Genomic DNA, 16,810 nt, shown 5'->3' on the forward strand with positions numbered 1-16,810 from the left:
TTTTCCAGAGTGGCTGCACCAGTTTGCATTCCCACCAACAGTGTAGGAGGGTTCCCCTTTCTCCGCATCCCCGCCAACATCTGTTGTTTCCTGACTTGTTAATTTTAGCCATTCTGACTGGTGTGAGGTGATATCTCATTGAGGTTTTGATTTGGATTTCCCTGATGCCGAGCGATATTGAGCACTTTTTCATGTGTCTGTTGGCCATTTGGATGTCTTCTTTGGAAAAATGTCTGTTCATGTCTTCTGCCCATTTCTTAATTGGATTCTTTGTTCTTTGGGTGTTGAGTTTGATGAGTTCTTTATAGATTTTGGATACTAGCCCTTTATCTGATATGTCATTTGCAAATATCTTCTCCCATTCTGTCGGTTGTCTTTTGGTTTTGTTAACTGTTTCCTTTGCTTTGCAAAAGCTTTTTATCTTGATGAAGTCCCAATAGTTCATTTTTGCCCTTGCTTCCCTTGCCTTTGGCGATGTTTCTAGGAAGAAGTTGCTTCGGCTGAGGTCAAAGAGGTTGTTGCCTGTGTTCTCCTTTAGGATTTTGATGGACTCCTGTCTCACATTGAGGTCTTTCAACCATTTGGAGTCTATTTTTGTGTGTGGTGTAAGGAAGTGGTCCAGTTTCATTCTTCTGCATGTGTCTATCCAATTTTCCCAATACCATTTGTTGAAGAGACTGTCTTTGTTCCATTGGACATTCTTTCCTGCTTTGTCGAAGATGAGTTGACCATAGAGTTGAGGGTCCATTTCTGGGCTCTCTATTCTGTTCCATTGATTTAATAATTTAAAAATAAACTCACTTATAAAAAACTTTAGAAGAATAAAAGTCAATCATTTAATATCTTTATCCACTATCATTGCACCAATTAAATAAGTCCTCATGAGACAATAGTATAGGTGGTATTATTTCAAGTATGTTGAATTTATTAAAATAGTGTTGACAGCTGTGTAGAAAGATTATGGGAAGATCTGAGAAACAGTCTCACTGCTCCGTAATATAGAGGTACTACATAAAAGGACTTTCACTGATAGCATTTCTCAGATAGCATTCTCAAGATTTATAAAAAGGGGCGCCTGGGTGGCTCAGTTGGTTAAGCGACTGCCTTCGGCTCAGGTAATGATCCTGGAGTCCCAGGATCGAGTCCCGCATGCTCGGCAGGGAGTCTGCTTCTCCCTCTGACCCTCCCCCCTCTCGTGTGCTCTCTCTCTCTCTCAAATAAATAAATAAAATCTTTAAAAAAAAAAATTATAAAAAAACCTGTATTCATTTTGAAAATTACCTTATAACCCATCAAAACAGCTCAGCACTTGATGCCAACAGGTATGAAAACAAAAAAGCAATTTCAGTGTCATATGTGCAGTTAGAAAAAAACCATCACACATTAATAGATACATAATGAAAACAATCCTGTGCTGGATATAAAGAGCAATCTGAAGTGCCTAGTAACAACTTTTGCTAGGAGCTTTACCCTCACTTCTCACTTAAGATAGTGAGAATGAAACTTATTTTGTTTCCTTTCCAAGCTGATCTGATAAATAGCAAATTCAAGTTGTATACCTGTCAAATTTTAAAATACAATTACTTAATTCAGGGGGGAAAATAGGCTCAATGTTAATATAGAGACAGCCAAAAGAGTCATCTCCACTTACCTCTGTGCAGTCATTCAGAAGGGACACTGTGGTGTCAGTGGGGTTAATATTGATTGTCTTTAGTTCAATTAGATTATTTAGGGAATTTCCACCTAGGGGGAAGAAGGGAGATAAAGGAATCAGACAAAGGAGTTTTTATCATATGAGAGAAGATACTGAGTAAACTAATTCAATTACCTGACACCACTACCAGGGAAGGCATGTAGCTACTGTCAGCGGGATCAACTATCATTTTTAATCTATGAACAAGAACATCTGGGAAAATCTCCAAACGAATCCAATGCTTAAAAAAAAAAAAAATGTATTCTCAGTTAATAAAATTCAGCCATATTTTAGCTGTTAAAACAGTGTCACTAAAGCTTGGATCTACATGAGATTATCCAAATATATGATACGGCCTGAGAGAGAGGAGTATTCTATTCCACTACTTACTTGTTTATTAAAAGAAAGTCTCACTCTAAACCCCAGAAATGATTTGTTTACAGACTCCTGACCTAGGGTGGCCCCTTTATACCCATCAAGGAGTGGGTAATAGAAAATACTGGAGTCAAGATGGAAAAATAGCCCCTCCCTCCAAGTCTGACCACGAGTTCAGATGATGGGCACCCACACTTGAGTGCAATTATGATAACATTCCAAAGAGCAATACCTATTTGTTCAGATATATTAGAAAAACTGCTCACCAGAAGCAGAATCTGAACTCATACATTTTATGTGGGAGAGTAACAAAAATAACAGCACCCTATTACACTCTCTATCAATTGGTCAGTTAGATAAAATCTATTACATACATCATTTAAAATCTCTAACAATAAAAACTGGATGGTTTATTACTCAGTAGCTTTAAAAATAATTATGAACTAAAATGTAAAATCAGTACTGACAGGTGCTATCCCAGTATAACTTAGTAGGTTTTTCAAAGTTCATTTTGAAGCTTAAAAGGTAAAGCCATCTAAATAAAAGCATTTCTGGAAGTGTCCCCATGGCACACTACCTTTCCTTGTGAACCAGATGACTGCCAGCAGGGCTCACTGCCATCAATAAGACGAGAAGCCTGGTTCACAGAAGATGACACATTTAGGCTCTTTACCATCCGGGACCAGCTATCCAGAAGCATGCCTGGCTGAGTGCTGTGACAACGCTTCAGCTGTTTTCCAGAACGGCCACAAAATATTGCAGACTGTCCTATTTAATGGTGGTGGAACAGTGTTAATATGTGTAGGGCAAAACCTTCCCAACCAAGAAATAAAGAATACTATCTAGTGATGAGCTTCCTGCTTCAAGAAAATAGTAAGTTTTCAAATTAAAAGAAACTAATAGCCTGGGTGGCTCAGTCGGTAAAGTATCTGAGTCTTGATTTCAGCTCAGGTTGTGGTCTCAGGATCGTGAGATCAAGCCCCACGTCAGGCTCCATGCTGGGTGTGGGGCCTGCTTAAGATTCCCTCTCTCCCTCTCCTTCTATCCCTCCTCCAACCCCCCTTACCCAGGGCTGGCTTGCTCACTCTCAAATAAATAAATAAATAAATAAATAAATAAATAAATAAATAAATAAATAAATGGAACTAATAAATACCTAAAACATCTTCAAAAATCCCAATGTATTTTATACCAATTTATGAAATGAAGTTCATATAATGTTATGATTTATTCTACTTGACTCTCAAGTAACAACAGAGTGACGTATTTCCAGATGGAAGGGTACACAGAAACCGAAGTGGGGGAGATGTAGAGTTCAATAACAGTCCTAACAAAAAACATTCTTATTAAAAATGCTGTTACAGTGGCGCCTGGGTGGCTTAGTCCGTGAAGCATCCGGCTCTTGGTTTCTGCTCAGGTCATGATCTCAGAGTTGTGGGATTGAGCCCCATGCTCAGCATGGAGTCTGCTTGGGATTCTCTCTCTTTCTCCCTCTCCCTCCCCCCTTACTTGCACACACGCATGCGCCCTTTCTCTCTCTCTCTCTAAAATATAGAATCTTTTTTTTTTTTAAATGCCGTTACCAATGCAAAGCAAAAACAAATCTGTAAAGTTTCTACTTCCATAAATGGCAAATCTGGAAATTCATCTAGCCCTCCCATTGAGGACAACTAAAAGAAGCAGATGAAACATTTAAAGATGAATAAATCTTAAAAGTATCAGAAATAACATGATGCTAAAGAATTATGCGGCCAGAATCTGAGGAAGGCTAAGTGAATGGAGATGTCCAGATGAGCAATGCTATGTATCCGAAGCTATTCTTCCCTGATGGTAACCATCAGTAAGGAAAGCCTCCAAAAAAACAAAAAAAGAAAAAATGCTACTTTTCAAAGCCTTGGGTAGGGGAGAGGGGGGACCCGGACCTGGAGTCCAGAGCCCACCAGAAGAGAAGGGGATAGCCATAAAACCCCCACACTTTGGGTTAGGATCCCAACAGGAAAAATCCCAAGAGGAAGATTAACTATGCAGTGCTGTTTATTTTTACAGATTATAGCTTAGCATGAAATATCTCAGTCAATGAAACTGGACTGAGATGAGCCCAGATAGTTACTTACCCCAATTACCTAGAAGACCAACCCTCCCTCCTCTCATCTCTGGAGAATAATATCTTAGGCCTCAAATGGATTCAAGAAATAATTTTTTAAATATAATGTCCAGTACATAATGGCATATGAGACTAGATAACATGACTAAAAAAACTACCAGAAATAACCCACAACAGAAAGAGATCCACAGAGTCTCCAGATATTAGAGTTATAAGACACAGGTTTTAAAATAACCATACTTGTTATACGAAAACAATGAATTGTAGATCACTACATCAAAAACTAATGATGTATTGTATGGTGACTAACATAACATAATAAAATAAAATTTAAAAAAATAAAATAAAATTTCATCTTCCTGCCCTCAAAAAAAATAAAATAAATAAAATAAAATAAAATAACCATACTTCCTTATGTTTGAAAAGATAAGACACTGAGTATTTCAGCAGAGTATTGAAAACTATTTTTAAAAACAAAGATTAGAACTGTTAAATATAGTAATTAAAATTATAAGAATTCAATTAATAGGTTTACTAGCAGACTAGACTCAGATGAAAAAAGAATTACTGAACAATATCTAGAATGAAAAACTGAGGAGCAAAAGCTTAGAAAACATAAATGAGAAGGTGAAAACACTTACAGGATAGAGAGAAGGTCTGACACAGGTGGAAGGAGTCCCAAAAATAGAAGAGATAATAGGACACAGACAATATTTGAAGAAATACTGACTGACTGAAAAATTTCCAGAACTGACAAAAGGTATCAAGCCACAGATTTTTTAAAAAGTCCTGCTTTGAAAGTTGCTGAGAGTAGATCTTAAATGTTCTTACCTACCCAACATACACACACACACACACACACATAGGTAATTATATGAGATGATGGATTTGTTAACTAATCAACTAACCTCATTGTGGTAATTATTTTGCAATATATACATGTACCAAATCATCATACTGTACATCTTAAGCTTACACAATGTTATATGTCAATTATAGCTAAATAAAGCTAGAAAAAATAAATAAAAATACAGAGTCCTGCTAACCCCAAGGAAGATAAATAAAAAGAAACACATTTCTATGCACTTGTAAAATTTGTGTAAGATAAAAACAAAAAAGTATCTCAAAAACAAACTAAGAGGAAATACAAAAATTGATTAGCTTTAATGGAACAATAACTATACTTCCAGCTGACTTCAACAGAAATAATATAAGCTGAATTACAATGGAATAATATTTTTAAAGAAAATTCCTCCCAAAAGTATTTTTCTAAAATGGAGAAGAAATAAGACATTTTCAGACACACAAAAATGTAATTCATAACCACAGAGATGCATTAAGGAAAATATTAAGGGCTATTCTTCAGGTAGGAGAAAAATGATGATAGATAAAAAATGAAAGACATAGAAAAAAATGAAATATTAAGTATGTGAAAAAATCTAAATACTGGCTATATATAATAACAATACTATGTCTTGAATGTTAAAAATGTGTATGTGTAAAATTGTAAAACACAATAAAAACATGATAATTTTAAATCAGAAGAGGCTAAATAAAGTTAAAGGGATCTAAGGTCCTTGCATTGCTTAGGAGAGAATAAAAATATTAAATAATATTAGATTTTGGTAAGTCAAAAATGGATGTTTTAATATTCTAACTACTATTAAAAATGTGTATAACATATACACTACTTATATGGATTAAATATATACTAAAAATGTGTGTAACTTCTAAGCCAAAAAGTGGGGAGGGGCTGGGGTGTTAAATAATAAAAAACGTATCAGCCCAAATAAAGATGGAATGTAGAAGAACAGAGAACAGGCCGAAAAAATAAAAAACACTGAGAAGTGGTCAATTTAAATAAAAATACATCAGCAATTGCCTTAAATACCTAAATGATCCGTTTGAAAGACAAACATCATCATATTGGAACTTTAAAAAACTATTTACAACTTGTAAGAAATATATCAAAAATACAGGAATACAGAATGATTGAGGGTAAAAGGCTAAAAAATGATACACTAAGGGACTCCTGGGTGGCTCAGTCGTTTAAGTGTCCAATTCTTGATTTTGGCTCAGGTAATGATCTCAGGGTCCTGGAATCAAGCCCGGTGTCAGGCTCTGTGCTCAGCAGGGAGTCTGCTTGAGATTCTAACTCTCCCTCTGCCCCTCCCCCCTCACGTGCACTCTCTTCTCTTTCTCTCTCTCTAAAATAAATAAATCTTTTAAAATAGTAAATAAATAAAAATACACTAAGCAAATACTAACTTTGCCACAGAACTGCAGGAGACATTTTTTTAGGCACACATAAAGCATTTATAAAATCCCATCATATATGAAGTTATATAATCATACACAAGTTTCAAAAAAAGTGTCAAAGGTCAATCAGGATATATACTCTGAATGCAATGCAGAAACCAGTAAAAATGCTGATGTGTTTGGAAATTTAAAAACCAATGAAAACAAAAAAATAATTCTCAGGGAATTTTAAAAATACTTTGAAATAAGTAATGGACTATCACTATATAGCAGCAGTGCAGGATACAGCTTAAGCCTTGCTTAAAAACAAATTTAAAAATCTTTTTAAGCTCATATATTAGAAAAGACAGAGTGAGAAAACGAGATAAGCATTAACCTCAAGAAGATTGGGCGGGGGGGGGGGGGCCGGAATTAACCTAAACCCAATTCCATAGGAAAAAGAAAGAAATAATAAAGATATGAGAAATAGCAAAAAAAGCCAAAATTTCTCTCTCTGAAAAGACTAATTAAACTGATAAACCCATGGCAGGCCGATCAAGAAAAAAAAAGAAATTATTCTAAGTTAGCCTTGAAAAGAAGCTAACACTAGATTCTATAAATCCCCCACATAAGAGAATAATACAAATTAGAACTAGACAGGAACTTCCTCAACATGAGAAAGGCTATTTATGAAAAACCCACAGCTAACATTATACTCAATAGTGAAAGACTAAAGCTTTCCCCCTAAATTCAGGAACAAGACAAGAATGCCCACCTTTTCTACTTCTATTGAACTTAGTACTGGAAGAACTAGCTAAAGCAGGAAAAAGGAATATAAGGCATCCAAATCGGAAAGGAAGAAGTAAAATCATCTTGGTTCATAGATAACATGATCTAATATGTAGAAAACCCAAAAGAAACCACACCAAAAAAACTACAGGAGACAAATAAAATTCTGCCAAGCTGCTGGATATTAATTCAATACACTAAATGTATTAAAAGTGTAGTGTACATTTCTCTATACTAGCAACAAATTTCTAACAATTTCCAAAAGGGAAATTAAGAATTCCGTTTAATATGGCATAAAAAATACTTAGAAATAAATTTAATCAAGAAGGCACAAAGACTTGTACACTGAAAAATCACAAAACATTGCTGAAAGAAAAACTGCAGAAAGAAGGTCTAAGTAAATGGAAAAGATATCCTTTGCTCATGGACTGGAAAACTTAATATTATTAAAATGACAATTCTGTCCAAATCAATATACAAATTCAATGCAATTCCTATAAAACTATTGCTTACCAAAGTAGAAAAATCCATCCCCAAATTTATACTGAATTTCAAAGGATATCAAATTGTCTAATCAATCTTGAAAAACAAGAACAGATTTGGAGGATTCACACTTCCCAATATCAAAACTTACTACAGGGGCGCCTGGGTGGCTCAGTTGGTTGAGCGACTGCCTTCGGCTCAGGTCATGATCCTGGAGTCCCTGGATCGAGTCCCGCATCGGGCTCCCTGCTCGGCGGGGAGTCTGCTTCTCCCTCTGACCCTCCTCCCTCTCATGCTCTCTGTCTCTCATTCTCTCTCTCTCAAATAAATAAATAAAATCTTTAAAAAAAAAAAAACTTACTACAAAGCTAACATAATCACAATGTATGGTTTGCTACTGGCATGAGGATAGGCAAATAGACCAATAGAACAGAATTGGGAGCCTAAAAATAAACTCTCACATCAATGGTCAGTTGATTTTCAAAAAGGGTACCAAGACCATTCAATGGTGAAAGGACAGTCTTTTCAGTAAGTAATCATTGGGAAACTGGATGCACACATGTAGAAGAATGAAATTGAACTCTTAGTACAAAAATTAACTCAAAATGGATCAAAACCTAAGTTTAAGAGCTAAAACTATAACCCCTTAGAAAGAAAAACAGGTGCTAATCTTCATGACTTTGGATGTAGCAATGGTCTGTTAAATGGACACAGAAAGCAAATATGACACCAAATGCACAGGCAACAAAAGAAAAAATAGATAAAATGGACTTCATTAAAATTAAAAACTTATGCATCACTGAATCCTATCAAGAAAGTTGAAAAGATAACCCAAAGAATGGGATGACATATTTGCAAATCACCTGATACAGTTCAACGTGCAGAATATTTAAAGAATTCCTTTTTCTTTTTTTTTTTTTTAAGATTTTATTCAATTGAGAGCGCAAGTGAGAAAGCACAAGCCTGGGGAGCAGCAGAGGGAGAAGCAGACTCCCCACTGAGCAGGGAGCCTGATACAGGGCTCGATCCCAGGACCCTGAGATCATGAACTGAGCCGAAGGCAGACGCTTAACCAACTGAGCCACCCAAGCGTCCCTTAAAGAATTCCTAAAACTCAACATCAAGAGTTTAAAAGTGGGCAAAGGACTTAAATAGACATATCCCCCAAAAAGATATACAAATGGTCAAAATGACATGAAAAGAGGCGCAATATCATTTGTCATTAGGGAAACTGAAATGAAAATCAGAAGATAATACTTCTCACCCATTAGGATGGCTGTAATTTAAAAAAACATGAAAAATAACAAATGTTGGTGAGGACATGGAGAAATTGGAACCCTTATATACTGCTGGTGGGAATATAAAATGGTACAGCCACTCTGGAAAACATTTTGGAGTTTTCTCAAAGAACTACCATATGACCCTGCAATTCCACTCCCAATTTTAAAAACAAGAACTCAAACAGATCTGTACACCAATGTTCACAGTAACATTATTCATAATAACTGAAAGGTAGAAACAATCCAAATGTTTGTTAATAGATGAATAGATAAACAATATGTGGTATGTATGAAAGATTATTCAGCCATAAAAAGAAATGAAGTTCTGACACATGTTACAACATGGAATAAACCCTGGAAACATAATCCTTAGTAAAATAAGTACACAAAAGTAAAATAAGACACAAAAAGGCAAATTTTGGTTCCACCTATATGTGGTACCTGGTGTCATCAAGCTAATTCCCAGGGACTGGGGGAGGGGAAAATGGGGAATTACCGCTTAATGGTACAGAGTTTCTGTTTGGAGTGGTGAAAAAGTTTTGGAACTAGTGGAGATGTTGTGCAACATTCTCTGAATTGTACACTTCAAAGTGATTAAAATGGCGAATTTTGTGTTGTACATATTCTGCCACAATAAAAAAAGATATAATAAAAGACATATATCTATCCAATTCCACACCCCATGCAACAAAACATTTTTTAGTTTCTTGAGACCCTTTTAACGTTATTTATGGAAATACAAGCAAACAAACCCTGTTATTCTAATGCCCGTAGTCCCTCATTGCTTGAAAAAAGAAGACAGCAAGTTTTCAAGTGTGTGCATTTTTCTTTTTTACTGTGCACACTGTGCAGTGCTCACTATATAAACATGAACTTCAAAGAGCAAACTAAATAACATACATGTGCACAATGATTTCATTAATAATATTTTAATGAAAAAGAGCATAACCATTCTACCATACCTGGTTCATTTATTCTGCCAAACGTATGCCTAGTGTTGTGTTTTCTGGTCTTGAAACAGGTTTCACAAAAATCAAAGTCATCACAGTTCCTGCATTTGAATCTAGATCCATTGATAGGAAACATCTGACAGCCATCACACCTATTTTTAAAACAACCATTGCGTTGATAAGAAAAAGATAATGTCATTTATTAAATTAAGGCAATTTATTAAATTTAATTCCAAAGAAAACGATTCCTCCCAAACAAATCTAGCAATATAAAAATTAACTTACGTAACCCCAGGATGAACACTAGGCACCAACTCCATTTCTGACAACAGCCCAGTCCAGTGAGACTGCTGAGGAAAGTCGACAATGACATCTTTTCCATTTGCACTGAAAGCTAGGACACAATAGAAACTGCTAAAACATCTTAGTCACCAATAAAAGCCTAATGTTAAAATTTAAACTATACCTAATCATTATGATAATTATACTGTAGTCATTTACATTTTACAAAGAGTAGTTCTCTTTTAGAGAGACATACTAAGATACTTATGGATGAACTAACACATGACCTCAATCAGGGATTAGCTTCAAAATAATCAAGGGAGGGAAACATGGATGAAACAACTTTGGCCAGGGGTTGACAACTATTAAAGCCAAGTGATGGGCACAAGGAGGTTCTTTATGCTATATTCTCTACTTTTGTATATGTCTGAAATTTTCCACAATAAGTTTGTTTCTTTGTTTTTAATTACAACAAGTCAAAAACTCCATTTAGTATCTTAGGAAATAAAAATCACAATAATAATGTCAAGAGATCTCTTGTCCTTTGGTAAGAACACTCTGCTACTCAAACATTAACTTCTGAACCAAGTTCTTATTTTTAAAACTTATCTGTGTTTTGACTTATAAAGCTTTTAAGAACCTCTTAAGTAAAGAAAAATGTTAAAGTAAAATGTTAAATAAACCATTTGTTCTTATGTAACTTGAGACATTCTAACATTCCCACACACTGGGGAAGCACCACCATTATGGCCATTTCTAATCTAAGCTATTCAACCGTAAGAGGTACAAGGTTCAAACAAAACAAAACAGGATCTCTCTATGGCCTTAAAAGAGTTTAAAGATAAAATAAAACCGGATGCATTTTTAATTACTTCTCATGTGATTGTTAAAATGGACATAGGAGACCTTTTAAAGTATACCATGTGTTTGATTTGAAATCTCAATAATATCACATTAAATATAAACTGAAAAGAATTTTGTGTTTCCAGTTCTTAACTCACATCATTTGCACATTTCCATTTCTTAAATTTAGTCCTAAATTTTATTATAGCAGAGAGGAGAGAGAGACAGAAATACTCCCCAACTGAGGGAGGTGGCCAGACACTCACACATAGGCCATTTGGCAGAATGACAGAACAAGTTTACAGAACACCAACATCAAACAAGGTTATCCTGTGACTGACAGATCAAGACAAAAGCAAAACCACTCTTTAGTCAGTCTGATCAAGTTCAAATCTAATCCAAACCACAAACACAATCAGATACCCTCCCTAACCCCCCACTTCCCCCATCCTGGTTAGTATGAACAACTGCTTCCTTGCCAATCATTAACTCCACCCTAGCTCCATTTTTTCCCTGTCTTATAGATTAATATTTATTAAGATACCCATTCTTAGAATTACCCCACTCCTTTGAAGCCTTCCCAAAATATCCAACACAAACCCCATTAGTCCTTTGTTATACCCACTTACGGAGACACCCTATTTTCCAGGGTATGCATCCTCCCGAGTGGTAATGAGTTAATAAACCTGACTGTTCAACTATAGGTGTGTTCCTGGACTAGAGAGCACTGACAAGCAAAAAAAAAAAAAAAAAAAAAAAAAGCTATTTATATATCATAGACTTTCTTCATACTTGTTTTTCTTGCCCTTGAATGAAAAAAAGTGAGTTTATTACATTAGCTGATGAAAAGCTAACATCTGGAATTTTGTTGCCTGGATAATATTACCTTTCACAACCCCCACACTTTGATGAGTCACAGATCCCCACTTGTATTTTGGTGTGGTGATTGAGGCTTTGACGCGAACTTTATCACCAATCTTTATGTGAGACGGAGAACTTGGTGGAGGATAGCCTAGAGATTACAATAATAAGTAAACTATAATTAGTATTTATTCCTGAGAACTCTGTCTCTACTTAAGAAAAAGCAAAAGAACTTTAGAATGGGCTTACCAATAAGTTCCACATGAATATACCTAACCCAGTAAGTGCCTCCTTTCTGCTGCCAATCACACTGAACATTGAGGTCATGTAGTCCATCTCTATCCAATTTGATAACTTTGCCCACGTCTCCTTCACACACTTCTTCATATGTTCGACAGCATCTAACCATCATTCCCACCTAAGATTAAAATTAAAATAAAAATCCAATCCAGTGTATAGATGAAATGAACAATTATAAGTAGCATTATTCTATTTCTAAAAAAGGATTTCCTCTAGCACCCAGAGTGTATTCTCAAAATCATTTTACACTAAAAGGAACCAGGGATCTTTAGAAAACTGGCTGGCTTAAGGTCTGGGGCAGGAAATACATAAATGAACATGGATCAACTTGTGCCATAAAGCAAGGGAGCTCTCAAAGATCAGAGTGTTCATTCAAAAGAACAACTTGATCAACAGGACTAATGGTTGAAACACATCAAATACTTATCAGCCAATAAATTCATCACAATGATAATAAGCAAAATTTCTTGGTCACCTTTCTAAGTTCCATGGCACCAATTCACCATTCTGAAAATTGATAAAGCAAAACTAAAACAAAACAAGCATTTATTCTGCCTTTCTTATATAAAATGTATTATAAAGAGTAACTAGAGTTGATTTAAAAAGAGTTCTTCAAAGAATAAACTCCAGCTAATAAATCTGGAAGGCATGACAAAGTTAGAAAACCACTATTGTGCAAGCCCTCATGACAAATCTAGGTGATGACATGAACGGCTATCAAAGCACAAAAATGTACAATAGAGAACTCCTTAACAGATGGAAGTAGACGAAAAAGACCTAACCAACAACACTGCCCGCTGGTCCATATGATGCATTCATGCCTAAGGCACTGCCTGAGTCCAAGAGCTCCCCCCAACCCCACCAGACCTCATTTTGACTTTACAGGAAATGCAGAGGGAGGGAGGAAGACGTGATCCAACAAAGTTTAGCCACAAATAAATGACATGAAAAGGAGAAAAAAAAGGGGACAACTGTTCTAGGTTAAAAGGCATTTCAGAAAGACATCACCCAAATGTAAGGTGTATGACCTTGTTTGATCCAAATTCAAAAATTACTGTTTTAAAAAGCAGTTTCTGAGAAAACTGGGGAAATCTGAGCAAGCACTGGGTATAAGATGATATTATGGAATTACTGTTTATTTTGTTACCTAATATTAGGTAACAGTAATGTTGTTATGTTAAATCCTTTATCAGGGTGCCCAGCTGGCACACCCAGTAGAGCATGGGACTCTTGATCTTGGGGTCGTGAGTTCAAGCCCCACACTGGGGATACAGCTTACTTTAAAAAAAAAAAAGACAGGGGCGCCTGGGTGGCTCAGATGGTTAAGCGTCTGCCTTCGGCTTAGGTCATGATCCCAGGGTCCTGGGATCGAGCCCCGCATCGGGCTCCCTGCTCCGCAGGAAGCCTGCTTCTCCCTCCTCCACTCCCCCTGCTTGTGTTCCCTCTCTCGCTGTGTCTCTCTCTGTCATATAAATAAAAATCTTTAAAAAAAAAAAAAAAAAAGACAACTCCTTTATCTATTAGGACTACATACTGACATATTTACAGATGAAATGAGATGATTTCTGAGATTTTCTCTGAAGTATACTAACCAGAAAAGAATTAAAACAAGAAAAGAGGGCGCCTGGGTGGCTCAGTTGGTTAAGCGACTGCCTTCGGCTCAGGTCATGATCCTGGAGTCCCGGGATCGAGTCCCGCATCGGGCTCCCTGCTCAGCAGGGAATCTGCTTCTCCCTCTGACCCTCCTCCCTCTCATGCTCTCTGTCTCTCATTCTCTCTCTCTCAAATAAATAAATAAAAAATCTTAAAAAAAAAAAATAAATAAAATAAAATAAAATAAAATAAAATAAAATAAAATAAAACAAGAAAAGAAAGGATTTAAGATAAATAAAGGACTACATAAAGAGCCTAACTAGATTTTAAAAATTAGTTGGCAATAAGAATGATGTAAGAAAAACAAGCAAAAATAGATTTTTTAGGTGTCCAAATGGGGATAATTGAGAAGCACATATGTCTGTGCCATGTCGTTACGGACAAACCACCTTTTGCTCTCTAGCTCTGGTACCCCTTGTTCATCTTCTGTTCCTCTGTCCTCTGCTCCAGTAACAGTGGCCTCCTTGCTAGGGGCTATGCCCTCCCCCACCAGGCTTCTGACTTTCTAAGATGCTCGAACACTGACTAGAAACCTGAGTAAAGCTCCAGGCTAAGACATTTACTCACCTGAATATTCTCTCTCACATACACAGCATAATCATCATTACTCAAGAAATCAGCTCGTTTTTTGTATGTCTGGCTCTCTGTTACAACAGCACCAGTAGACTACAAGAGATAAATATATTTTTTTAAAAATTGTGAACCAGATAAACCTACTTAAAAAGAAGTATGTGAAACCTTTAATATTAAAAAATAAAGTATGAAATATTATGCTGTATTTTCACTATAAAATTCTTCATTTAAAAAATATTAAACAATATAGTAAACAGAATGAATATGAAAAGCTAAAAGTATGGAAAATTTGAGTTATTTCCAAATTAATCCCATGAAATGATTTACTTAAATCAGAAGTCTCTGTGTCATATAAAACATGCTTTTTAAATAAAGCACAGTCTAATGGCTACCCAACATCACTAGATGTTGGAACAAGGGTCTGCTTTAAAGCTAAAGTAATTAAGGCACAGAAAACCCAGTCACCACTTAGCAGCTTCATTATGTGTGCGGAAGAACCGCAGAGAGGCCCCATGGAAGAGCATGCAGGAAACCCAGAGCACAGATCAGGTTGACACAAGAGGTGGGGCAACCACACAGGAGGCACTGACCACAGCGTAGGCCGAGTCGTCCACATCCTCCACCACCTCCTCATCTGAACACTCCTCAGACCCTGTGTCTGCATCCGAGAGATCTGTGACCTGCACATCAGCATGGTCCAGCAGCCACCCAACCAAGGCCTCCACGCCTACAAGCAAGCACACAGTGCACCCACAGTGAGGATCCACAGCACCAGCCTGCCTGCGGGCTGCTGATGTTAGCATTTTAAGGCAAACCTACAAACAAATGCGTGGGCACAGTAAGTGAAGCACCCACAAGGAAAACAATATACCTGGCAAGCCAGCAGCATTCCCAGAGGCACCAGTGAGTGACTTCAGCGCAAACTCTATGTTCCTTCTAGGAAATCCCATTTCCATTAGCTGAATCACAATAGGCAGAGCAGGGGCAGGTGACTGTTTGCGCTTCTTTACTCTGACAGGGCGAACATGCTGCACAGGGACAGGCGTTGTGGCCTCACTGGAGCTGCAGTCTTCAAACACTGGGCTTGACGGGTGAGTGGACTCCACAGCCAAACACTGACATACAGCCAGAGCTGCAGCCTGGACAAATGAGAGTGGAGCTGGGAGGTTTATAAAAGTCAAGAGACTGGGGTGCCTGGCTGGCTCAATTGGTAGAGCATGCGGCTCTGGATCATGGGGTCTTGAGTTCAAGCCCCACCTTGGGTGCACAGCCTACTTTAAGAAAATAAATAAAAAATATTTTTTAAGAAAAGTCAAGAGTCTTAAGCAGTCTAAGCAAATGGAAATTACGAGCTTCCACTATGAAATGCAGTACAAAAGTACAGGAAACTCAGACTTACATGTGTTATTTTTAAATGAATGGATAAAATATGTTAACAAACAACAAAGACAACTTTCATAGTTTAATGCAGCGGAAAGATGTGATGGTCAAGTAACTCCTGCTTCATCATGCACAGTACCCAGTAAATTAGCCAATTATCAATGTAATTAAAGAAAACTTCACAGCCTCTCTGAGTAGGAAACAAGCTGAGCAAGTTAAATGCAGAGTGAGTGGAGCTGGATGGGAAAGTAGGAGTCCCTGACCCCCTCCCCATGACCAGGCAGTGTCCACAGTCTCTTGCTCTTTTCCTCTGTAAGATAAGCCAGAGATGACATGGGATTCTTTCATGTACCATCAAGTCAGCTCTCAATGATTCACAGGTAAAAGAACCACTCTGAGTTAAACATGGTATAAAAAATAAGGGAAATAAAAAATACTGGGAAACAAATTACAATCAATCAATGAACGTATACATTGCTGGGGTCTATAGTTGGGACTCCCTACCTCCAGTACACACAACCCTTTCCCTGAACTACTTGAAACTCTCTGCTCCTCATCTCCAGTTATTCTCATAGGGCCTAAGACTTGCTATTTTTTTTTTAAACTGAGCATGTGAGGAAGAAATTAAGAAGAAACCAAGGACTCCCGTAAGCCTTTCAGTGCTTAGGAAGTGTCAAAAACCAAAGGTTTGCTGTGAGGTGTGAATAACTCAGAAGTGACAGGCTTCATGCTAAAAGCTTACAATTCTGAACTAGACTGAGTTAGAAGTTCTGGTAATGGGGACTTAGGGTGCACTGGACTAAGTCTCTACTAATAATAACTATGAACCCTGAACAAAATATTTTCAAAAACTGTTTGAAGGTCCTGGAGAACAGCCAAAGCAATCAAAACTGGAATAGGTACAACCCTTGACCACAAGGGAAACCAGCATGCAAGCTGACAGGGCAGTGTTTATTAGACTACAATCAGAGGCTGGAATTCAGTCCTGCCAGAGCAATGAGAAGTG

General features: G+C 36.9%; 1 protein-coding gene across 8 annotated transcripts in view; it reads right to left on the reverse strand.

The window, feature by feature from the left end:
* The window catches only part of HERC2 (HECT and RLD domain containing E3 ubiquitin protein ligase 2), a 259,145-nt gene that overhangs the window by 93,213 nt on the left and 149,122 nt on the right, over positions 1-16,810 (reverse strand). For all 8 annotated transcript variants that reach the window (XR_010404924.1, XR_010404925.1, XM_064570045.1 and 5 more), the window contains 10 exons: positions 15,296-15,563; positions 15,015-15,151; positions 14,419-14,517; positions 12,148-12,316; positions 11,924-12,049; positions 10,198-10,306; positions 9,925-10,064; positions 2,646-2,836; positions 1,829-1,934; positions 1,652-1,743 (listed from right to left, as the gene is read on the reverse strand). Coding sequence is in view for 6 of the 8 variants with exons in the window: in XM_064570045.1 (XP_064426115.1) it covers positions 1,652-1,743; positions 1,829-1,934; positions 2,646-2,836; positions 9,925-10,064; positions 10,198-10,306; positions 11,924-12,049; positions 12,148-12,316; positions 14,419-14,517; positions 15,015-15,151; positions 15,296-15,563 (1,437 nt within the window). In the remaining 2 variants the exon portion in view is untranslated. The remainder of the gene's footprint in view (positions 1-1,651; positions 1,744-1,828; positions 1,935-2,645; positions 2,837-9,924; positions 10,065-10,197; positions 10,307-11,923; positions 12,050-12,147; positions 12,317-14,418; positions 14,518-15,014; positions 15,152-15,295; positions 15,564-16,810) is intronic.

This window comes from Mirounga angustirostris, unplaced genomic scaffold (genome assembly GCF_029215605.1).
Source record: "Mirounga angustirostris isolate CCGP_5_RB_7025 unplaced genomic scaffold, mMirAng1.0.hap1 SCAF_9, whole genome shotgun sequence".
Lineage (NCBI taxonomy): Eukaryota > Metazoa > Chordata > Mammalia > Carnivora > Phocidae > Mirounga > Mirounga angustirostris.